The sequence below is a fragment of the Bos mutus genome, chromosome 11 (genome assembly GCF_027580195.1).
Source record: "Bos mutus isolate GX-2022 chromosome 11, NWIPB_WYAK_1.1, whole genome shotgun sequence".
Lineage (NCBI taxonomy): Eukaryota > Metazoa > Chordata > Mammalia > Artiodactyla > Bovidae > Bos > Bos mutus.
In genome coordinates this window covers 96,654,360-96,679,708 of record NC_091627.1, presented here as the reverse complement: position 1 = coordinate 96,679,708, position 25,349 = coordinate 96,654,360, and the positions used below count along the sequence as shown (strand labels likewise).

Genomic DNA, 25,349 nt, shown 5'->3' with positions numbered 1-25,349 from the left:
CAGTGTACAATGGGATGACACAAACGCCACACAAAAGCACCTAGTGTGAGCAGGTGTGACACTTAGGAGGAATGGTGATGCAAGTCTCTGGGGAATGGAAGATAGAGAAGATGAGGCTGATGTGGGAGCTGGGGTCAGAGGGCAATCAGCATGCAGTCTTTTTTTAAGTATAATTGTTTACAATGTGTTAGTTTCTGGTATACGGCAAAGTAATTCAGATAAATATATATGCTTTTTCATATTCTCTTCCTTTATGGTTTATTATAGGATATTGTTTAAAGCATTTTAAAAAATTTGTTCATTTATTTATTTTTGGTCATGCTGGCTGCTTGATACTGCACAGGTTTTTCTCCAGGTTCAGGGACCAGGGGTTACTCTCTAGATGCAGCATGCGGACTTATCACTGTGGCCTCTCCTGTGGCGCAGCACAGGCTCTAGGGCATGCAGGCTTCAGTAGCTGCAGCACAGGGGCTCAGCAGTTGCAGCTCCCAGGCTCTAGAGCACAGGCTCTATAGCTGGGGTGAATGAGCCTAGTTGCTCCGCCACATGTGGGATCTTCGGGAATCGGGGATCAAACCCATGTCCTCTACATTGGCAGGTGGATTCTTTACCACTGAGCCACCAGAGAAGCCCTATTATAGAATATTGAATATAGTTCCTGTGCTATACAATGGGACCTTGCTTATCTATTTTATATAGTTTGTATCTGCTAACCACAAACCCCTAATTTACTCTTCCCCACCCTTTCCCCCTTGGTAACCATAAGTTCGTTTTCTGTCTGTGAGTCTGTTTGTTTCATAAGTCCGTTTGTGTCATATTTTAGATTCCACATATAAAGTGATAGTACAAGGGCTTAAAAGGCTTCTGAAATGATCTAGTCCAACTCTAGAAAGAGACTAGAAACAAAGCCCACGAAGCCTCTGAAGTAACCCAGAGACCAGCTGACAAAGGTATAGCAATCAGAAAGGAAATTCAATTAAATGAGTCCAGGGATCCCAACCAGAAAAGTCAGAGAGTACTGGTGCCATTAATCTGACCAAGAGGAGAGACGTGCTGGATGCAGGTGCCGCCAGCATCCAAAAGTGGCCAGACACCGACCAGATGGAGTCTTCCACTGGTCCCAGAGGCAGGACTGTGGTCACGAGCAAGGGCCTCTGGAACCCAACTGGCTTGGATTCAATTCCCTGCTCTCACAAAAAAGTTAGTGACCTTGAACAAGTCACCTGTGCCTCAATTGCTTACCAGTAAAACAGCGATGCTGATAATATCTACTTCATGGTGTTGTTGTGAATGCTAATGAGCAGCTGTAAAGAGTAAATGCTAATAACAGGTGTAAAGATCTACTGGTACACAGTAGATGCTATATGTGTTTGCTCTTGAGTTTCAAACTGTCAAATTAGCAAAAGTGAGCAAATAACCCTTACTCTCCTAACAGCACAAAACACTGGACTTGTCTATCAGGAGACAAGTGATTCCAATGGAGCTAGTTTTGGGCAGATGAACCTAAACTTTCCCTGCCTCAGACTACAACCCAGAATATATAAAATGATAGAGATTTCAGAAGAGTTCAAACCAAGGCCTTTTCAAAAAACTCTAAAATTCAAGCTTCAACCTTCTCTCCTAATTCTTCCTTCAAGGATCAACTTTTAAGAGTTTAAGAGTCACTGCTCTATGTTCCCAGGTGGCACTACTGATAAAGACCCTTCCTGACAATACTGGAGATGTAAGAGACACGGTTTATGTTTCCAAAATATTCTTTCTGATTCTCTTCCTATTTCCCAAATGCAGCTGGAATCAAACAGCTTTGTTCACCTAAGTTCAGTTCAGTTAGGTTGCTCAGTCAATTTCAACTCTTTGCAACCCCATGAACTATAGCATGCTAGGTTTCCCTGTCCATCACCAACTCCCAGAGCTTGCTCAAACTCATGTCCATCGAGTCAGTGATGCCATCCAACTATCTCATCCTCTGTCGTCCCCTTCTCCTCCTGCCTTCAATCTTTCCCAGCATCAGGGTCTTTTCCAATGAGTCAGTTCTTTGCAGCAGGTGGCCAAAGTATTGCAGTTTCAGTTTTAGCATCAGTTCTTCCAATGAATACTCAGGACTAATTTCCTTTAGGATTGACTGGTTGTAACTCCTTGCAGTCCAAGAGACTCTCAAGAGTCTCCTCCAACACCACAGTTCAAAAGCATCAATTCTTCGGCGCTCAGCCTTCTTCACAGTCCAACTCTCACATCCATACACGACTACTGGGAAAATCGTAGCTTTGACTAGATGGACCCTTGTTGACAAAGTAATGTCTCTGCTTTTTAATATGCTGTCTAGGTGGGTCATAGGTTTTTTTCTAAGGAGCAAGTGTCTTTTAATTTGATGGCTGCAGTCACCATCTGCAGTGATTTTGGAACCCAAGAAAATAAAGTCTCTCACTGTTTCTATCGTTTCCCCATCTATTTGCCATGAAGTGATGGGACTGGATGCCATGATCTTAGTTTTCTGAATGTTGAGTTTTAAGCCAACTTTTTCACTCTCATCTTTTTTCTCCAACTTTTTTACTGCTCACCTAAACTGGGAGACTGAACAACAGACTGGTTCCAAACAGGAAAAGGAGTATGGCAAGGCTGTATATTGTCACCCTGCTTATTTAACTTATATGCAGAATACATCATGAGAAACGCTGGGCTGGAAGAAGCATAAGCTGGAATCAAGATTGCTGAGAGAAATATCAATAACCTCAGATCTGCAGATGACACCACCCTTATGGCAGAAAGTGAAGAGGAACTAAAAAGCCTCTTGATGAAAGGGAAAGTGGAGAGAGAAAAAGTTGGCTTAAAGCTCAACATTCAGAAAACGAAGCTCATGGCATCTCGTCCCATCACTTCATGGGAAACAGTGGAAACAGTGTCAGACTTTATTTTTCCGGGCTCCAAAATCACTGCAGATGATGATTGCAGCCATGAACTTAAAAGACGCTTACTCCTTGGAAGGAAAGTCATGACCAACATAGATAGCATATTCAAAAGCAGAGACATTACTTTGCCAACAAAGGTCCATCTAGTCAAGGCTATGGTTTTTCCAGTGGTCATGTATGGATGTGAGAGTTGGACTGTGAAGAAGGCTGAGTGCCGAAGAATTGATGCTTTTGAACTGTGGTGTTGGAGAAGACTCTTGAGAGTCCCCTGGACTGCAAGGAGATCCAACCAGTCCATTCTAAAGGAGATCGGTCCTGGGTGTTCATTGGAAGGACTGATGCTAAAGCCGAAACTCCAGTACTTTGGCCATCTCATGCGAAGAGTTGACTCATTGGAAGACTCTGATGCTGGGAGGGATTGGGGGCAGGAGGAGAAGGGGACGACAGAGGATGAGATGGCTGGATGGCATCACCGACTCGATGGACATGAGTTTGGGTAAACTCGGGGAGTTGGTGATGGACAGGGAGGCCTGGCATGCTTCGATTCATGGGGTCGCAAAGAGTCGGACACAACTGAGCAACTGAACTGAACTGAAATTCCAGCTTCTGCAACTGCTGAGTTAAGGCCTGACTCAATTCTGCCCCCACTGGTAATTTAGAGGAAATACACCCAAGTGTCCCTGAGGCACTTCACTGGCTGAAAGGTAGCTGCAAGTGCAGACAATCTCACAATAAAGAACTTTTTACATTGTTGTGCTTAATCATCACAACTTCCTAAAGCGGAGAAACTTGAGGTTTATGATTCTTGTTTTACAAATAAAAAAAAAGGTTGGCGGTCCAAAGAAGCCAGTGACTTGCTCAGGGTCCTGTGGTTAATAAAGCACAAAACAGAGATTAGAACTCATGTCTACATATCCTGGGTAATTCTCTTTACAATCTGGGACTAAACGGACACTCCCCATTCCAGGCCAGTAAGTTTCCAGTCCTAGCTTTCATCCTGTGGCTTGGCGGCGGGGGTCGGGGGGGGGTAAACTTGTGGACCTAGGTTCCATCCTCTGAACAAGGAGTGAGTAAATTTAGAAGTCCTGGGGCAATACTTTACCCAACTGAGAAGGCCATCCCTGAATTAATAACCCTCCAGCTTAAAGGAAATCAACCCTCAATATTCATCAAAAGGCGGGCTGCTGAACCTGAAGCTCCAACACCTTTGGCCACCTGATGCAGAGTCAACTCATCAGAAAGACCCTGATGCTGGGAAAGTCTAAAGGCAAAAGAAGCAGTGGCAGAGAATGAGACGGTAAGATAGCATCACCAATTCGTGCATGCTTAGTTGTTCAGTCGTGTCCAACTCTGCTAGCCCATGGACTGTAGCCCATGAGGTTACAACCAGGCTCCTCTGTCCATGGAATTTTCCAGGCAAGAATACTGGAGCAGGTTACCATTTCCTCCTCCAGGGGGTCTTCCCGACTCAGGTAATTTAGAGGAATTACCTAAATTTAGAGAGATCACACATCTTCTGCATCTCCCGCATTGGCAGGCAGATTCTTTACCACTGAGCCACCTGGGAAGCCCCAGTATCACCAATTTAATGGACACGAATTTCAGCAAACTCCGGGAGACAGTGAAGGACAGAGGAGTCTGGCATCCTGCAGTTGCAGAGTCGGATACGACTCTGGGTGACTGAACAACAGCAAGTTTTGAATTCTAGGACTTGCCAAGAAATGAGTCTTACACAAGGGTTAACTCACTTCTCGGGCAAATAAGCCCAAAGCTAAGGTCCTGCCTCTGACACAACTAAACCAGCTGCCGTCTGCTCCCTACTCCAGTTTGAGGCTAGGAAACTTCATGTTATATTGGAATTCATCTGCCACGGCTCTGAAAACACTGTGATGGCAACCCACCATCATCCTCTCCTTCGCTCTCACGATCAACCAGAAAGAGAGTATGAGCAGGTCGTCCCACAGAAAGATAATGTCAAAACATTTTCCCCAAAATGTGTTCCTACTAAGACAGAAATTTCAAGCATGTAATTGAGCAACGTTCCGTCTTTGACTCACAGATCTGGACACCCTCTACCCCCGCCCACCCCTTCGTCTCAAATCCTAGCTGAGGCCCAGGGCAGGAGCCAATCCCGCAATCTCGAGCATTTCAGAAACTCAATTCTCCCCCAGAGAGCGCCTGGGGCCCTGGCTAGCCCCACCCCCACTCCATACCCAGAGGCACAGAGAGCGAGGCTCCCCGGCGAGGCAGGAGGCTTGTCTTACGTAAAAGACCTGGCCCGAAAAAGAGCTCGGATTTGGGGGCACTGCTGAGAGAGAAAGTGGGCAGACTGGTCGAGGCCTACAACTGAAAAAGGCTCCAGAACGACAAAAATCCCCAGGAAGACGGCAAAGGAACCAGGGGGTTGTGGAGTTGGTCCTCTTGGAGAAACTTTTGGGAACACCAAAAGTAATATCCAAAGTCCGCCCCCCATTTGGAGGCGGGACCGGAGGTGGGGTACTCGAGGAGGGGCAGTCCGGAGCCCGATGCTGGGTATGAGGGGAGGAGGGGGGGCGCCTCAGTTCCGGAAAAGGGGCGCGGCGGGCGAAGTTCCTCTGCCCGTTTCCCAGCTTTTTCCCGTGTGGTCTTTTCCCACGAGGCCGTGAGGAACGCTAGAGGGAATCGTAACGCCGAAATGCCGTCTTTAACCCTGGAGGAGCCCAGGCAGCCGAGTCTTCTCCCCCAACCCCGCCACGATTCTCCCCACGTGCTCCGGCCGGAACACAGACTGCGAAAGGGGGGTTCCTCCCACGTGGAACCAGCAGTCACAGACTACGTGCAGGGTGGCCCGCCCCTCCAGGGGCGGGGTTGGGAAGCGGGAGCGCGAGTGCGCTCGGGATAGCAGAGAGGGAGAGGCGCGCGGTGCACGAGCCCCGGAGCCTCGCAGGCGCGCACACGCCTGCCGGTGCCTAGCGGACGTGGCTCCTCCAGCCCAGGGCTTTCCCCGCCGTCCTGATATTTTCCGCGTCTGCGGCCCAGAATGGGGAGAAAGCGGGTCCCCGTACGGTTCTAAGAGAAGATTCCTAGTCGGCCGGGACCCCGGAGAGAGAGCCACGGACAAAGTAAGGTTCTCAGAGGCGAGCCAGCCGCCCCTCCCGCGCTTACTTACCTTCTGCACTTGGTCGTGGTTGAGCTCCGTAAAGAAGTAGGCGAGCAGATGTGAGGCAATCATCCTGCCAACTCCCGACGGAACAGAGTTGGGAAACCGAGGCCGGAGCGCGTGCGGGGTAGGAGAGCGGCGCGGTCGGACCGCTTTGTACCTGGACTTGGCGGCCCGGCCGGGATTGGTGAGTCCGGGAGGCACACAAAGAAAGCACACGATGGCGCGCCCGGCTGGAGGGTTTCGGGTCTCTAAAAACAGGTTTTGGTAGTCCCAACTGCTGAACGGAGACCAAGAGTCACTCCCGGCGACGTGTTGGGATGTCCCACTGTCAAAGTACTAACTTCAGCCACAAGATCACTAAGGCTCAACTTGAGAAAGAATCGAAGTGCGGCTTCACTAGGGCGACCGGACCTCTCGGCCTCATTCGTGGGCTGCGCTCGCCCGCGGATCTTCTCGGCTAGGTGTCACGGCGGTGCTAGCGGCGGCCTGGGACTCCTGTGCCGGAGTTTCGTGCAACAATGTGGCTTATTGAGGGATTGCCGGCTCGCGGGCCGCCGGGTCAGTGACGCGCGCACGCCCATTGGCTGCGCCGGGAGGGTGTGTGCGCCTAGGGGCCGCCCGCCGCCGCGGCGCAGCCAGTCGGAGCTTACGGCCCGCGGGCGCGGCCGCTCAGACACGGAGTGGGCAAGCTGAAGGGGCGCGCCTGGGGCGGGGGGCGGGGCCAGGAGCCGAGGATGAGACGTGTGGTCCGTGGCAAGAGGCTGCGGCAGAAAGGCGCATGAGCCAACGCCGCGTCAGGCTCAGCTATGGGTGGGGGGGTGCATGATCACAGACCCGGAGTGTGGGGTGACTGGAAAGACGGGTCAGCGGACCTGCACACGCCCTGGGCGGGGAGAGAGACACTGTCTGGCATCTCGGGGTCATGCGAGGGGCCCCTGCTACTGGGTCACATTTCTGAAGCATCTTAGTTTTCACCTACTGGCGTCCGCGCAGTTCTGACGCAAAGTTAGCCGCCACAACTACTGCTTTACTTTATGCCAAGCTTCAGAAAACTGAATGAATGTGAGTTTTACTAACTTGGTTTTACAGATGAGGATACAGAGCCCTTAAGAAACTTGCCCAAGATCACACAGTTAGTGAGTGGCAGATAAGGGAAGGAACCCACTTCCCTCTCTGACTTTGAGGCCCTATTCTTTTCCCTATTAGTTATTCCATCCTGCCATTCTAAGAGCCAGGAAGTGGAAAGCAGAAAAGAACTTTTGTCTGCAACTGTGGGACTGATGCGTGAGTGAAACTGGGTGGTAAGTGTGTAACCAAATGACCCTGGCCATGTGTGGAGTGGGGTGGCTTAGGGATTCTGAGACAAATAGGAGCCACAGCTAATGTCCAGCATCAAACTTTTTTTCCTTTTTCTAGAAATTTTATTGAAATATATTTGATTTACCATGTTGTGTAGATTTCTGCTGTATGGCAGTGATGCTGTTATACATGTATATTCTTTTTCCTGTTCTTTTCCATTATGCTTTATCACAAGATAGTGAATACAGTTCCCTGTGTTACACAGTTGGACTTCATTGTTTATCCATACTATATATAACAGTCTGCATCTGCTAATCCTGAACTCCCAATACTTCCCTCCCCTTGCCCTCCTGCTTAGCAACCACAAGTCTATTCTTTGTATCTGTGAGTCTGTTTCTGTTTCATTTGTGTCATATTTTAGCTTCCACATATAAGTGATATTATATGGTATTTGTGATATTATATGGTATTGATCTTTCTCTCTCTCTCTTTCTCTGACTTATTTCACTTAGTATGATAATCTCTAGGTCTATCCATGTTACTGCAAATAGCATTATTTCATTCTTTTTATGACTGAGTAATCCATTATATATACATACCATGTCTTCTTTACCCATTCATTTGTAGATGGGTGTTTAAATTGTTTCCATGTTTGAGCTATTGTAAATAGGGGTGTGTGTATCTTTTCGAACCACAATTTTGTCTGGGTATGTGCCCAGGAGTGGGACTGCTGGCTCATATGCTGGCACCAGACTTTGATTCACGATAGAAGCCGGCAAGAGTGACTGCAGCCTATGGGAGATCCGTGATTGTGGAGAACAGCAAGCCTGAGGTTGGAAAGATCACAGAGGAGGGAAGATGAGGGTTTGCAGTGTTCTGCTGAGGAGTTCGTCCTTCTCTTATAAACAGGGGAGTACTATCTGCAATCTATAATAATAATAAAACAGAAGTATTAAACTCTCATTCTTGGGAAATAAACAAACTTATATACAAATTTCTGTATGCAAATATACAGAAAAAACAAAAACATCGATGATCTAGCCTCTCAGCAAAACTTCTCAGAAGCTATGTACTCTTGCCAACTACACATTCTCACCCTTCCCTCCCTATACTCCAGTCAGGCTTAGGTCCAAAACTGTTTTGGTCATAGTCACCATGATGATGTACATATTGTCAAATCCTCTGTTCCTATCTCTTTTTTTTTTTATCATTTAAAATGTTTTATTGACATGTATTTGATTTATGGGCTTCCCTGGTGGCTCTATAGTAAAGAATCTGCCTGCCAATGCAGGAGACATAGGTTCAATCCCTGGGTCAGGAAGATCCTCTGGAGAAGGAAATGGCAACCCTCTCCAGTATTCTTGCTGGGAAGTCCCATGGACAGTGGAGCCTGGTGGGTCCATGGGGTCACAACGAGCTGGCTATAACTTAGCAACTAAACAACTGCAGCACAATAGATTTACAGTGTCATGTTCATTTCCAATGTACAGCACAGTGGCTCTATATGTATATGTATATGCTGCTGCTGCTGCTGCTAAGTCGCTTCAGTCATGTCCAACTCTGTGCAACCCTGCAGACAGCAGCCCACTAGGCTCCCCCGTTCCGGGGATTCTCCAGGCAAGAACACTGGAGTGGGTTGCCATTTCCTTCTCCAATGCATGAAAGTGAAAAGTCAAAGTGAAGTCGCTCAGTCGTGTCGGAGTCTTAGCAACCCCATGGACTGCAGCCTACCAGGCTCCTCCATCCATGAGATTTTCCAGGCAAGAGTACTGGAGTGGGTTGCCATTGCCTTCTCCCTATATGTATATAGATATACATATATATCTATAAAACTGTGTATATATTCAATTATATATATATATATATGTATATTTTTTCAGATTCTTTGATAGGTTATTCCAAAATATGGAGTATTTGGAATACTGTGCCATACAGTAGGTCCTTGTTGGTTATCCATTCCTATCTCTTTTATACCCTTGTCTTACTCCATCTCTCAGGGATGTTGGGCACAACTGACCAAATCCCTCATCTGGACACACCTTCCTCTGCTGAGCCAGGGAAGCTCTACCTTTCTGGTTTCCCTCAAACCTCACTCCAGGTTCCTTAGCCCCTGTTTTCTCCACTGGTAAATGCTGGCATATTCAAGGGCTGTCCTTCACCCTCTTCTCTGATCTAGTTACACTCTCTCCCTGGTGTTCCCTGCCAGCCCCATGACTATTATATCATTTACGTGCTGATGACTCACAAATGTAGATCCGCAGCGAGGACCTCTCCCGGAGTTCCAGACTAATTTCTCCAACTGCCATTTGTCATCTCCCACTGAAGTGACTAGCATCTCTCATCTAACATGTCCAAAGCCGAACTCAACTTGTCTTTTCAAATCTCTTCCTCTCCCAGTTGTCTCAGCATATTGCATCATCATCCACCATTCCTTCCTACTACTCACCTTCATCTCCAGCCAGTCTGTCAGCGAGCAGTCAATCTGACCCATACCCAAGCCACCAGCAACTCAGCCAGAGCCAATATCATGCTTTCCTGCCTTGCTCCCTGCTCCCATTCATGCCTATCTCCACCCAATCCCTATAGTCAGTTCTTCACTCAGGGGCCAAAGTGACCTATAAAGTACAAACCATTCTATGTACTATGAACCACAAGAAGGCAGGATCTATACCTGTGTTGTTTCCTCATTTCCACAGGGCCTAGAATGGTGCCTGTCACATGGTAGGCATGTAATAAATATTTGTTTGATAAATGAATACAAAAAATTTAGAGATAACCATTGTCCACATTTTGTATAACAATTCACACACCCAAGATCTCTCACCGGACTACAATAGTCTCATAACTGGGTTTCCCTCTTTAGATATAGAAACGCCACAGATAAATAGGTTTAGCTATCCAACAGAGATTCTTAGAGACGTGATGTGATCTTATTGGCTTTTTTAGAGCAATAATTGCCCTCCATGTGGATACAGGGGAAGGAGGTCAGAGACCAGAGACAGAAGGAGGCTAAAGCTGTAAGATAGTATCAGGACGTGAACCAAGGTAAAGGTAGGTTAGGGAGTCAGGCAATAGGGTTAGGTGTTTTAAAGTCTGAGGTGGTATTGATGGCTTTGGCTAGGAGTGGGAGATGAAGAGGAGGATACCTGCTGCCTAGAAATACTGTCTAGAAATACTGTCCAGTAGTACAGTCTTACAAAACCTTTTGGCCCCAGGCAGGTGGGACCACACCCAGTCAGTCAGTTTGTTCAGTTGCTCAGTCGAGTCCGACTCTTTGCACCCCCATGGACTGCAGCACGCCAGGCTTCCCTGTCCATCAACAACTCCCAGAGCTTGCTCAAACTCATGTCCATCGAGTTGGTGATGCCATCCAACCATCTCATCCTCTGTCGTCCCCTTCTCCTCCTGCCTTCAATCTTTCCCAGCATCAGGGTCTTTTCCAGTGGGTCAGTTCTTCCCATCAGGTGGCCAAAGTATTGCAGTTTCAGCTTCAGCATCAGTCCTTCCAAGGAATATTAGGGCTGATTTCCTTTAAGATGGACTAGTTGTAACTCCTTGCAGTCCAAGAGACTCTCAAGAGTCTTCTCCAACACCACAGTTCAAAAGCATCAATTCTTCGGCACTCAGTTTTCTTTATAGTCCAACTCTCACATCCGTACATGACCACTGGAAAAACCGTCACTTTGACTAGACAGATCTTTGTTGGCAAAGTAATGTCTCTGCTTTTTAATATGCTGTCTAGGTTGGTCATAGCTTTTCTTCCAAGGAGCTAGCGTCTCTAATTTCATGGCTGCAGTCACCATCTGCCCAGTAGGTCATGTCATCTATGATTCTTTCTCCACACGGTAATTGTAGAGCCTCTTCCCCACTCCCCTCTTTCGAACCATTTTATGTGGACCAGATAACAGTCACAAGGTACTTCAAGTGCCTGTTATCTCACAAAGCTCCCAATGCTGGGAGGTGGTTGGAGTGGGTATTGGTACAAGCCCCTGCACGTACATGACAAAATAAAGAGTATTGCTCACTCAAGGCCAGGAATTACATCTTCGACTTTTCTGGCTCCAAACTCTACACCTGGGATTTATTATTTATTGATCCTCAGAGCCCCCACACACACACAAACACACACAAACGTTGAGGAGTCATGACACGTCCATGTAATTTACATTCCATAACCCAAAGAGAAATCAATCAGCAAATACGTTTTAACAAACCTTGCTTTGTTCAGGATAGTCTGTTCAGTGCTGTGAGAAATACAAAAGAAAGACAAAATGTGTTTCTTACCTCTGAGGGATTAACTGTTCAATCAAAGATATAAAAGCATTATTACAGAATGGAAAAGTCTATCACTAAGAGCAAAATGGGCTTCCCTCACAGCTCAGTTGGTACAGAATCCACCTGCAATGCAGCAGACCCCGGTTTGATTCCTGGGTTGGGAAGATCCGTTAGAGAAGGGATAGGCTACCTACTCCAGTATTCTTGGGCTTCCCTTGTGGTTCAGCTGGTAAAGAATCTGCCTGCAATGCGGGAAACCTGGATTCAATCCCTGGGTCGGGAAGATTACCCTGGAGAAGGGAAAGGCTACCCACTCCAGTATTCTGGCTTGGAGAATTTAATGGACTGTATGGTCCATGGGGTTGCAAAGAGTCGGACATGACTGAGTGACCTTCACTTTCACTTTCAAGAGCAAAACATGTGTGTGTTTATATGTGATGGAGTTTTGGAGGAGGAAGAGACAGAGCCACAGGCCAAAGTCAGCCAAGGCATGTCTGATAGATTCAATGCCAGCTTTTACACAAGGCTGCCTCTTGCCTCACACAGGGCTGACCTGAGCCTGACCATTAGGCTTCAGGGAGCTGCCCTGGGAAGAGACCACTTTGGCAAGAGGCTACTCTATTTGCCAAATATTCCTTTTACTAGTGGGGATTTATCAAGTTTGCAACACATTGTAAGTGATGGGATTACTCAGAGAATTTTAAGACTGAGAGTGGGCCTGCCCTGAATATAAATGTTTAGGACCACCTGCATTGTGTTGTCTTTAATGTTGGGCCCTAGTGATATGCATAAATGTCTTATGTTTCATAGTTCAATTGTAACATATGAATTTGAGAGATCGAGGAAAAGAGTCATTTAAAAGCAGTTACAATTTAAAAATTGAAGCCACAGGGTACACAATAATCTAATTTTATCTGTCACAGTTGCAAACTGAACACCATCAAGCTAACTTAAGCAGAAGAAGAGTTTATTGAAGAATCTGTGGCCCCTTTCAGGATCTTCAGGAGGACCAGAGAATCAAATTCAGAGACTAGCCAGCTAAGCATATGTGCAAATTATATCATCAAACTCTGCTGGTGAATATGCTATTACTGTGGCTACCAGGCTCAGGCCTCTTTGCCCAGCACCTGATGTTAAGCATAGGGTTTTACAGCTGGTATATGCCACAGCCACCTTTGATGATTAGCTATCTGTCAGCATCCTTGCTAGAAGGAATTCTGCATGGCACCCCTTTCTTTATGGTATTTGCCTCTGAACTGACATCTTACAACTGACTGCCAGAACCTGAGCCACATACTAATGCCCTAGATTCAAGGGAAGCTGGGGAAACAGGCCCACAGGGTCAGGAGTCACAACTTGGAGAAGTCCTAAATTAAGAAGGGTGTTCAAAGGGGCTGGGCAGGCCCAAAGCTTGGCAACACATTCACCACACCCAATAGCCACTAAATGTGCAGCATTCCAAAGTTTAAAACAATCTACAGATTCCATGCAATCCCTATCAAACGCCTATCAAACAAATGGCATTTCTCACAGAAATAGAATGAAAAATTCTAAAATTTTCTAAAATTCTAAAACTATGGAAACGCAAAAGACCTTAAGTAACCAAAGTGATCCTGAGAAAGAACAAAACTGGAGGTATCACACTCCCTGATTTCAAACTGTACCACAAGCTACATCAGTCCTCAAAATAGTATGGTACTGGAACAGAAATAGAACATAGATCAATGGAATAGAATAGAGAGCCCAGACATAAACCCATGAGGTGGCCAAAGTATTGGAGTTTCAGCTTTAGCATCAGTCCTTCCAGTGAACACCCAGGACTGATCTCCTTTAGGATGGACTGGTTGGATCTCCTTGCAATCCAAGGGACTCTTAAGAGTCCTCTCTAGCACCACAGTTCAAAAGCATCCATTTTTCGGCGCTCAGTTTTCTTCATAGTCCAACTCTCACATCCATACATGGCCACTGGAAAAAACCATAGCTTTGACTAGACGGACCTTTGTTGGAGAAGTACTGTCTCTGCTTTTTAATACGCTGTCTAGGTTGGTCATAACTTTCCTTCCAAGGAGTAAGCGTCTTTTAATTTCATGGCTGCAGTCACCATCTGCAGTGATTTTGGAGCCCACAAAAATAAAGTCTGACACTGTTTCCACTGTTTCCCCATCTATTTCCCATGAAGTGATGGGACCAGATGCCATGATCTTAATTTTCTGAATGTTGAGCTTTAAGCCAACTTTTTCACTCTCCACCTTCACTTTCATCAAGAGGCTCTTTAGTTCCTCTTCACTTTTTGCCATAAAGGTGGTGTCATCTGCATATCTGAGGTGATTGATATTTCTCCCAGCAATCTTGATTCCAGCTTGTGCTTCTTCCAGTCCAGCGTTTCTCATGATGTACTCTGCATATAAGTTAAATAAGCAGGGTGACAATATACAGCCTTGATGTACTCCTTTTCCTATTTGGAACCAGTCTGTTGTTCCATGTCCAGTTCTAACTGTTGCTTCCTGACCTGCATATAGGTTTCTCAAGAGGCAGGTCAGGTGGTCTGGTATTCCCATCTCTTTCAGAATTCTCCACAGTTTATTGTGATCCACATAGTCAAAGGCTTTGGCATAGTCAATAAAGCAGAAATACATGTTTTTCTGGAACTCTCTTGCTTTTTTGATGATCCAGCGGATGTTGGCAATTTGATCTCTGGTTCCTCTGCCTTTTCTAAAACCAGCTTGAACATCTGGAAGTTTACGGTTCATGTATTGCTGGAGTCTGGCTTGGAGAATTTTGAGCATTACTAGCCTGTGAGATGAGTGCAATTGTGTGGTAGTTTGAGCATTCTTTGGCATTGCCTTTCTTTGGGATTGGAATGAAAACTGACCTTTTCCAGTCCTGTGGCCTCTGCTGAGTTTTCCAAATTTGCTGGCGCGCCAGCTGCAACGAACCGCGCAGAAGCGTGGCAGAGAGGAGCTACCCCTTGCCCAAGGTCAGGGTCAGAGACCGAGAGTGCCAGGCTGCGATGGCACAGGAACGGCCTAGAGGAGCTACCAGACGCCCAAGGTCAGGGGCCGCGGCCGAGAGAAGCTACTCCACGTTCAAGGTCAGAAGGGGCGGCCATGAGGAGATACCCTTTGTCCAAGGTCCACAGATATAGTCCATGTCAACAGTAAATGGGGAAAAGGCCACTATGAAATATTGCCAGAAAGCCCTCCTGCAGTGCCACTCTAAATGTGAGGGCTATTGTGTCTTAATCCCCTTATCCTGAAGGCCACAGGGCTTTTATCCCCCAAACAGTTTGCCTGAGAAGAGCATGGCAGCATGCTGAAACTGATATGGGAACACTGTGTGGTCTCAAGCCTTTCTGAGCTCTGCTTTTCTTATCTGCAAAGTGGAGATCATGAGACACAATATGCAAAGACTTTAGTTCAGAGCCTCATTCGTGGTGGATCTTGAATACCAGTTACCTAAGCACATCACTCATAATATCAAGTTTTCTATCTAATAAGAACTCAGTGATTAAAGAAAATTTCACATGTCAGAAACAGCAAATGCCAAGTCTTGGAGTCATGGAAAGGCCTGGTTTGTTCTGAATGGCATGCAGTGCTCTGGTCTAGAGAGCAGATTTCAGTGGGGATTGGCAGGAGGGAAGCTGGGCAGGTAGGCAAGGAAGGCTCAGACAAAAGGGAAGGAATAGAATCCCGTCAGCACGCAAAAGCATAGTGCCAAGGCTGGAAGCAATGTGGAGGACAGATTGGTGGGAAGTAAGACCAGAGTCCTGGGGAAAGATGCTGACTGCCACTACTAGGCTTAGGACAGAAGACAAAGATGTGAAATTAGTGAGAAAAGCATGAAGGAGCCCAAACAGGACATGATCAGTGATTGAATGTGAGGGATGGAGACAGGAAAAACTCTTAAGACAGTGATTCTCACCCTTGGACTGCTCTTGGAAACAGTGGTGACTATGTAAAGAGCTTCTTAAAATTAATAAGAAAATGAAATCAAGAACTCTTAGGTAAAGGATACAGACAGAAGTTCATAGGAAAGGAACAAATGACTATTTGGCGTATGAAAAGATGATTAACATCACTCAGAGTAGTGAAATGCAAATTTTAAATATATCGTTGTACCATTTTTTCACCCATCAGTTCAGTAGAAATCAAATAATGATAATACCCCTTACCACAAGGACAGAGGTACTCTTTCTTTTTGGTGGGGAGGGGAGCGGCATGGACCGTAGCATGTAGAATTGTGGTTCCCTGACCAGGGATCAAACCCAAACCCCCTGCATTGGAAGCACAGAATCTTAACTACTGGGCCAGCAGGGAAGTCTAGGAGGTGCTCTTTCTTCCAGCACATTTGCTGACAGGGGAACACAGCCTCCATGAAGTCAGTTTAACACAGTCCCTCAATTACAAGCATTCCTACCCATTGATCTTGAGATCCCATTTTTCTTACAGACGTACCTACATATGCAAGTAAGTTTATACACTCAGGCATAATTTATCATAGTAAGCCCGGGACCAACCTGAGCCCTATCAACTGTGGACTGGTTAGGTAAATTAATGGAGAAGGAAACGGCAACCCACTCTAGGACTCTTGCCTGGAAAATTCCATGGACTGAGGAGCCTGGTAGGCTACAGTCCATGGGGTCGCAAAGAGTCGGACATGACTGAGCGACTTCACTTTCACTTTCACTAGGTAAGTTAAAGCACATCCATACAATGGAACTACTTAGTCATCACATAATAAAAAACAAAGAGGTTAGGTATTAATATCGAATGATCTATGAGATACAGTTAAGTCAAAAACTCAAGATATAGAGCAGTATGCGTACAAAATTATCATTAGTGTATAAAAAAGAACCAAAAATAAACATATACCTGTGTAGTACAGTCATAAACTTTCCTCTAGGTAGAGGACCTAGGTAATTGGGAGACAGGCATGGGAGAGAAACTATATTGTGTAGTCTTTTTGTGTGTGTTTGTGTATTCTTTTGCACCAGGTGCAAGAATTATCTATTTGCACAAACACACAAAGATAGAAATAAGAAACGTACCTACGAGTCCAAAGGCAACACAATAGAATGGAAAGCACTTGGGGTTAGACACCTGAATCCACCAACTGTGAAGTTTCAGGTTTTAAAAAAATGATGCTTAGCCCACACAGCCGTCCAATTATATAAGAAGCTTGCGGGGATGGTGGAGGGAACCCAGGCATCAACATTTTTTAAAGTTCCATGAGTGATTCCAATGTGCAGCCAAAAAAAAAAAAAAAAAAAAAGCACGGTATAAGCAAACCTGGGTGTTTTGGCTTCAGTGCTGCAGGATCCGCTGAGCCTGCGTCAGTCTTGGCATTGAAATCTGACTCCTCCACCCACTAAGCACAACTTGACCCGTTTGCGCTTTTCTGATCTTTGTATCTGTTCCTGGTCCAGCGTCATCTAGTCCTTATCTTTGTAGCTGCCTTATCCCTGTACTCTAGACAGCAGGAGCGCAGTTTATTTATAAACTTGCCAAAAATCCAAGTAAACTTCCTAACATCCTATCGCTTCAATGATGGGAAATGTGGTGGTGGTTTAGTCACTAAGTCATGTCTGATTCTTTGCCACCCCATGGACTGTAGCTTGCCAGGTTCCTCTGTCCACGGGATTTCCCAGGCAAGAATACTGAAGTGGGTTGCCATTATGGGAAATCTATTACTTTTAATTAAGAAGGCAACTGTACCAGCAGGAATGAGAGAGGGCCCTACCTCTCTCTGTGCCACTCTCCCCTGATGACTTCAGTTCAGATGATTTCAGGTGCAAGGAACAAAACGCTCTGGCTCTAACAATAAAAATACTTGTTTCTAATAAAAATCTCCCTGGTGGTGGGCTGGGCTCCAGGATGGATGTATCAGGGCTCTTGCCCCACTTCTCGGAGAATCTCTTGGTTTATCTTTCTCTCTGAGTTTGTTTCATCTTCATGCTGCAACGTATCCAGATTTCATCCACAAACTATAAAATCCAAAGAAAGAGAAAGGACTTGTCTCCTCCTGGGTCTCTTTCTTATAAGGGAATAAAACATATCCTGAAACTCCCCAGTAGCCTTCTTTTCCCTTAATTTCATTAATCAAATTGCCATATACCCATTCTAAACTCAGTTATCTTAAAAGAAGGGTAAGATTATCATGGCTGGTTTACATCAGTGGTTCTCTACTAGGGGGGTGATTTTTGCCTCCTACCGGACATCTGACAATATCTGAAGACATTTCGGAGAAGGCAATGGCAGCCCACTCCAGTACTCTTGCCTGGAGAATCCCATGGATGGAGGAGCCTGGTAGGCTGTAGTCCATGGGGTCGTGAAGAGTCGGACACGACTGAAGCGAGCAGCAGCAGCAGCAGCAGCAGCAGAAGAAGACATTTGGGGTTGTTTCAACTAGGATTGGAAATACTACTAGCAAAGATGCTGCCCACATCATGTAATCACACAAAAGTCCCCACAACAAAGAATTATCCAATCCAATACGTCGAGAGTACCAAGACTGAGACACCTGGCTTAGATCAATCAGGGCCCATCCCTGGAGCTAATGACAGGGTTACCTTCCCCTAGTCGTTTGGTGGATCCCAACAATATCAGGTTTTTTAAGGATAGGCAGCCAACAATGTCCCCTGTATGACTGCTTCAAAGGTCTTGGGGTCCACCATCTGCTTCCTTCAAAGTAATCCAAATAGGAAATTTATAAACTGATGGCCTAATCACAACAGATTATATAGATCTGTAGTTCCAGAACCCAGAAAGGCTAACATTTGTGATTTAATATTTATATTTTTGCAGAACTAGTAGGCTGGCTCAGACAGTAAAGTGTCTGCCTACAATGCGGGAGACTCGGGTTTGATCCCTGGATTGGGAAGATCCCCTGGAGAAGGTAATGGCAACCCACTCCAGTATTCTTGCCTGGAAAATCCCATGGGCAGAGGAGCTTGGTTGGCTACTGTCCATGGGGTCGCAAAGAGTAGGACATGACTGAGCGACTTCACTATAGTAGGCTGGCACTCAAAACAGCCACAGGACCCTTGCTCATTGGTCAATCCAAGAACATTAAAACTTTGCTTCTCGAAATCATATGAAAGAAGTCAGTGTGACATCACTCGATAGGATTTTAGCCATTAGAGGACGTGCGTGGCTGGCTGCTCCCACTTGCAACACTGGTGGTGTCTCAAGAAGAAACGGGAATTCAGGGAGTCGAGATTAAAGTATCAGCTAAAACATCCAGAACAATACATCACTGTTCTTTGTTTTTTAGCTGAGACAGATATTTATCCAGTATCTCTTTGGCCTGAAAACAAAACCACTAATTACAAAGACCAACTTTTTAGGACACAGAGCAGGGTTGATATACCGTCCTGGAAACTGTGTGTGTCTGTGTAGATTTCTGATTACTAAACCTCTGGAAATATCTTGAGAACTAGCTCATGCCTACAGAATGGGCACAAGCTTCCGGTGTCATCAAGACTCAGTCACCACCAGTGGATGGCGGCTGTTTTCCATGGCAACATGACTCTCTCCCAGAGCTCTGTTCTATAACTTACTTTTATTAAACCTAAAACTTCATCCACCCCATGGCTCACATCCCCACAAATTATAGTCACTCTCTGTGGTAGTCATTAGTTCTAGTCACAAAATAGTACTAGTTCTCCAAGTTCATGGTAGGATTGCATAACCTCATCCCTTTAAATTTAGATGTGATCATGTGACTTGCTTTGGTCAATGAAAAATTCAGCAGTTGTACACCAAAAATTGAACTTTGGCTTTATCATGGAAACACAGAGACAGCTTCTGTCAACCTGGATCCCTAAGTGAAGGTGACATGAAACAGAGGTAATGTCAACCTGTAATGTTGGGGTTAAGGAGTGTAACCCACTTTATCCTGACTGACACTGTTCCCCAAATATTGGGTTCCCTCCAGCCATTTCCTCCTACATCTTTTCCGTGGATTACTCCAAGTTTGCTGTCCTCCATCTAATTTTCTACCTCTCTTTTCATATCTCAGTATCTACAATGTGCCTTGTGGAGCCCCATTTTGTACCAGGAGATTCTCCTGCATCCTCAACTTCCCCACAGAATGTGTCCTTTACTGCTGGACCTTACCTGAATCCTAGCTCTCCTCTAGAGGCTTCTCTTCCCACACACTTCAGACATGAGGGTGGGTAAGTGACATTGGAATTCCCATGGCCGGTGATGGCTCTATCCTTGAGTAAAAGTCCCACACCATTAAGAGTCATGGCCTCCTGCTGGGTCACCCCCAGTCTTTCATTTTATTGACATCCTTCCCTTTTAGGCTCCTAGAATATAGTCTTATCTTCGCCAAGTCCTGCAAATTCCTGAGAGACTTCAACGGCCCTAAGGACAACTACCAAACACCCTGGCCTCATAGCTTCCAGGCTTCATAGCTTCCAGTCCTTACCAAATCCAGTGATCTCTATCTTCTTTGTATTCTGATCACTTTCTCTGAGGCCACATCCTGAACCCTCTCAAACTTATTTCCCTTCTGCAGTAAAAGCTGTGAGGACCACCACAGATGGACAAGGAAATGGCTCAGTAGGTTGAGTTGTACTGGATCCTAAGCAACATTCCTCTTCCAAACTATATCCTAGAGCAGAGGTTCTCAAATTTTAATGATTTCTTCCCATTACCTGTGTATCTTGTTAAAAGGCAGACTGTGATTAAGCAGGTCTGGTGTGAGACCTGAGATTCTGCATTTCTAACAAGCTCCCAGGTGATAGCCATGCCTCTGGTTCATGGACCTTACTTTGAGTCCCAAGGAGCTAAGTGTCCATGAGACCTGGTTGCCCTGTTCTTTCTATTCTTCCTATGAGAAGAGCTCACCACTGCTTCTTTGAGTTCTAATCAATCCCTGTATAACCTGCCCCCCAAAATGGAGCCCTGTCTTAAGGGCTCCAGTGAACTGCCTGGAGTTTCACATTTTGACTTTTAATTTGTTGTTGTTGTTTTAATATTTATTTATTTTTAATTGCTGATTGGTTTACAATGTTGGTTTGATTTCTGTCATACATCAGCATGGATTAATCATAGGTGTACATATGTCCCCTCCCTCTTGAATCTCCCTCCTATCTTCCGCCCTTTCCCCTACCCCTAGGTTATTATAGAGCCTGGGTTTGAGTTCCCTGAGTCATACAGCAAATTCCCACTGGCTATCTATTTACATATGTTAGTGTATATGCATCCATGCTACTCTCTCCATTTATCTCACCCTATCCTTCTGCTCCCCAACCCTTACCCCAGTGTTCATTGCAGCAAGACATGGAACCAACCTAAATGTCCATCAACCGATGAATGGATAAAGAAGCTGTGGTACATATATACAATGGAATACTCAGTTCAGTTCAGTCACTCAGTAGTGTCCGACTCTTTGCCACCCCATGAATCGCAGCACGCCAGGCCTCCCTGTCCATCACCAACTCCCAGAGTTCACTCAGACTCACGTCTATCGAGTCAGTGATGCCATCCAGCCATCTCATCCTCTGTCGTCCCCTTCTCCTCCTGCCCCCAATCCCTCCCAGCATCAGAGTCTTTTCCAATGAGTCAACTCTTCGCATGAGGTGGCCAAAGTATTGGAGTTTCAGCTTTAGCATCATTCCTTCCAAAGAAATCCCAGGGCTGATCTCCTTCAGAATGGACTGGTTGGATCTCCTTGCAGTCCAAGGGACTCTCAAGAGTCTTCTCCAACATCACAGTTCAAAAGCATCAATTCTTCGGCACTCAGCCTTCTTCACAGTCCAACTCTCACATCCATACATGACCACAGGAAAAGCCATAGCCCTGACTAGATGGACCTTTGTTGGCAAAGTAATGTCTCTGCTTTTGAATAAGCTATCTAGGTTGGTTATAACTTTCCTTCCAAGGAGTAAGCATCTTTTAATTTCATGGCTGCAGTCACCATCTGCAGTGATTTTGGAGCCCACAAAAACAAAGTCTGACACTGTTTCCACTGTTTCCCCATCTATTTCCCATGAAGTGATGGGACTGGATGCCATGATATTCGTTTTCTGAATGTTGAGCTTTAAGCCAACTTTTTCACTCTCCTCTTTCACTTTCATCAAGAGGCTTTTTAGTTCCTCTTCATTTTCTGCCATAAGGGTAGTGTCATCTGCATATCTGAGGTTATTGATATTTCTCCCGGCAATCTTGATTCCAGCTTGTGCTCCTTCCAGCCCAGCGTTTCTCATGATGTACTCTGCATATAAGTTAAATAAGCAGGGTGACAATATACAGCCTTGACGAACTCCTTTTCCTATTTGGAACCAGTCTGTTGTTCCATGTCCAGTTCTAACTGTTGCTTCCTGACCTGCATACAGATTTCTCAAGAGGCAGGTCAGGTGGTCTGGTATTCCCATCTCTTTCAGAATTCTCCACAGTTTATTGTGATCCACACAGTCAAAGGCTTTGGCATAGTCAGTAAAGCAGAAATACATGTTTTTTCTGGAACTCTCTTGCTTTTTCCATGATCCAGTGGATGTTGGCAATTTGATCTCTGGTTCCTCCACCTTTTCTAAAACCAGCTTGAACATCAGGAAGTTCACGGTTCACATATTGCTGAAGCCTGGCTTGGAGAATTTTGAGCATTACTTTACTAGCATGTGAGATGAGTGCAATTGTGCGGTAGTTTGAGCATTCTTTGGCATTACCTTTCTTTGGGATTGGAATGAAAACTGACCTTTTCCAGTCCTGTGGCCACTGCTGAGTTTTCCAAATTTGCTGACATATTGAGTGCAGCACTTTCACAGCATCATCTTTGAGGATTTGAAATAGCTCCACTGGAATTCCATCACCCCCACTAGCTTTGTTCATAGTGATGCTTTCTAAGGCCCACTTGACTTCACATTCCAGGATGTCTGGCTCGAGGTCAGTGATTGCACCATCGTGATTATCTGGGTCGTGAAGATCTTTTTTGTACAGTTCTTCTGTGTATTCTTGCCACCTCTTCTTAATATCTTCTGCTTCTGTTAGGTCCATACCATTTCTGTCCTTTATCGAGCCCATCTTTGCATGAAATGTTCCCTTGATATCTCTAAGTTTCTTGAAGAGATCTCTAGTCTTTCCCATTCTGTTGTTTTCCTCTATTTCTTTGCATTGATTGCTGAAGAAGGCTTTATCTCTTCTTGCTATTCTTTGGAACTCTGCATTCTGATGCTTATATCTTTCCTTTTCTCCTTTGTTTTTTCACTTCTCTTCTTTTCACAGCTATTTGTAAGGCCTCCCCAGACAGCCATTTTGCTTTTTTTCATTTCTTTTCCATGGGGATGGTCTTGATCCTTGTCTCCTGTACAATGTCACGAACCTCATTCCATAGTTCATCAGGCATTCTATCTATCAGATCTAGGCCCTTAAATCTATTTCTCACTTCCACTGTATAATCATAAGGGAAAAGGAAGGCATTTGAGTCAGTTCTAGTAGGGTGTATGAACCTGGAGCCTATTATACAGAGGGAAGTAAGTCAGAAAAAGAAAAAGAGATATCATATATTAACTCATATATGTGGAATCTAGAAGGATGATACTGATGAATTTATGTGCAGAGCAGCAATGGAGATGCAGATACAGAGAACAGACTTATGGCTTTTAATTTTTAAAAAAATCTCAATTGATTCACAATTCTTCAATGCATAGCATACTCACATCAGCTCATAAAAGTCCCATTACTTGCAGTTTATTTCTTTTCATTTTCATTTTTTTAACCCTTCCATCTTGATACTTGCACCTTTTTCCTCCCCAGCTTTTGCCATAGGCCAGCACTCTAGTATGTTTGCTATAGGTCATTAAGTATGCATGCATTCAACCTTGGAAGGTGAGTTGTGTATGCTTGTGTTTTTAAACTACATAAACGATGTGCACTTTACAAAGAAAAAAGTTCGAGATCTTCTTGGGAAATCTTGTTGTGGGCTTTTCCTGATGAGGTGGCTGAGATTCATGTCCCCCTTATTTATATAGGAAAAGAATGACCCCCTTATTATTTGAATCAGCTCCAGAGAATCTCTATTTCTTGTGACCAAAATAACTCAAGGAGCACCCTACCTCACAGGGTGGTTATGAGCTTAACGGAGAGCAGGATGTGGTGTCTAGACATCCCTAACCCATTGCTCCTTAAGTGTCAGACCCTCTCTTGTAGTTGGCAAAGAGCGAAATGATGAATGATTTAGGCCAGGATTAAGAATTGTCTCCATATGGCCTAGTTAGCTTTGCTATATACTAGCAGCATCCCTCACACTAGCCTAAAATACTGTTTAACCCCTTTGACATAATAATAGAAGTTATAGAGTTTAAATCATGATTAGACAGACCAGAGAGAGATCCAGAAACAGATCCACAGACTAATATGTTAAAGGTGGTTTTTCAAGTCGGTGAGGAAAAGGTGGATTAACTAATATATAAATGGTGTTGGAACATCAGGGTGATGATCAGTGTAGAAAAATTAATTTGGATTCTTAGCTTAGTGCTTACAACAAAATTAATCCCAGATAAAACAAAGATTTATATTTTAAAAAATTATTAGGAAAAATTGTGGGAAAAATTTTGCAGTAACCTCCAATTAAAACTTTTCTAAGCATCACACAAAACCCAGATGCCTTAAAAGAAAGATGAATTTAGCTACATTAAAAAATTTTTAATTCTTCCAAACCTTCTATAAACAAACTTCTTTAAAAATCAGTAAGACGAGCATTATCCTATTTGAAAAATGGGAAAGAATATGAAGAGTTCATAGAAAAGAAAACATAAATGCTCTAAATATATGGAAACATAGTTGAGATCACTTATAATAAAAAATGCAAATTAGAGTTACAATGATGATACATTTTTCAGCTCACATCAATTGACAACTTTGAAAGATTTAAGAGACTATACTAACAAAGACGTATGGGGACAGGCACTCTTGTAAATTACTGCAGACAGCAATTTGACATTATATCGAATCAAAACTGAACATACCCTTTGACTTCTAGGAAAGTATTCACTAATATGTTTGAATATGTATGAAATTATACATCATTTTATTAGTGCAAATTATGATTTGCCTAAATAAGGGAATACTATAAAGTTGTAAAGATTTTGGATTATTTACAGAACATGTTCAGAGTAGAGAAAAAGCTGCAGAACAATGTAAGAGTGGAGGGAGGGGAAGGAGAGTGAAAATACATGTATATTTGTAAGTACATAGAGGATCTGCAATGGCACCCCACTCCAGCACTCTTGCCTGGAAAATCCCATGGATGGAGGAGCCTGGTGGGCTGCAGTCCATGGGGTCGCTAAGAGTCAGACATAACTGAGCGACTTCACTTTCACTCTTCACTTTCATGCATTGGAGAAGGAAATGGCAACCCACTCCAGTGTTCTTGCCTTGAAAATCCCAGGGACGGGGGAGCCTGGTGGGCTGCTGTCTATGGGGTCTCACAGAGTCGGACACAACTGAAGTGACTTAGCAGCAGCAGAGGATCTGCAGAAGGTTATGCCAGAACCTCACAGAGAGGAAGTGGGGGCAGTGTGAGCAGGAGAGGGGGATTTAACATTTTGTGTTTACCTTTTCACACCCACTGAATTTTATATCATGCACATCATTATAAAATGTAATTAAAATTTTAAATGATGATAAATTATCAAATGCTGTCAGTTTTTTCAGCAGAAACTTTGATGTCCACTGAGTTATGATGTCCACTGACTGTAGATACAAAGAAACAGAAAAGGA

General features: G+C 44.7%; 1 protein-coding gene and 1 long non-coding RNA gene across 3 annotated transcripts in view; one reads left to right on the top strand and one right to left on the bottom strand.

The window, feature by feature from the left end:
* HK2 (hexokinase 2) overlaps positions 1 to 6,545 on the bottom strand; it is a 70,095-nt gene extending 63,550 nt beyond the window's left edge. Inside the window, exon 1 of the mRNA XM_005906747.3 lies at positions 6,055 to 6,545. Within this exon, the coding sequence (XP_005906809.1) occupies positions 6,055 to 6,117 (63 nt within the window). The 5' untranslated portion in view covers positions 6,118 to 6,545. The remainder of the gene's footprint in view (positions 1 to 6,054) is intronic.
* The window catches only part of LOC138989927 (uncharacterized), a 65,565-nt gene continuing 46,682 nt past the window's right edge, over positions 6,467 to 25,349 (top strand). Inside the window, exons 1-2 of one of the 2 annotated variants that reach the window (XR_011466128.1) lie at positions 6,467 to 6,606; positions 7,255 to 7,349. This is a non-coding gene — a long non-coding RNA (uncharacterized lncRNA). Of the gene's footprint in view, positions 7,350 to 25,349 lie in introns of both variants that reach the window. The other variant, XR_011466127.1, reaches the window with a different exon arrangement.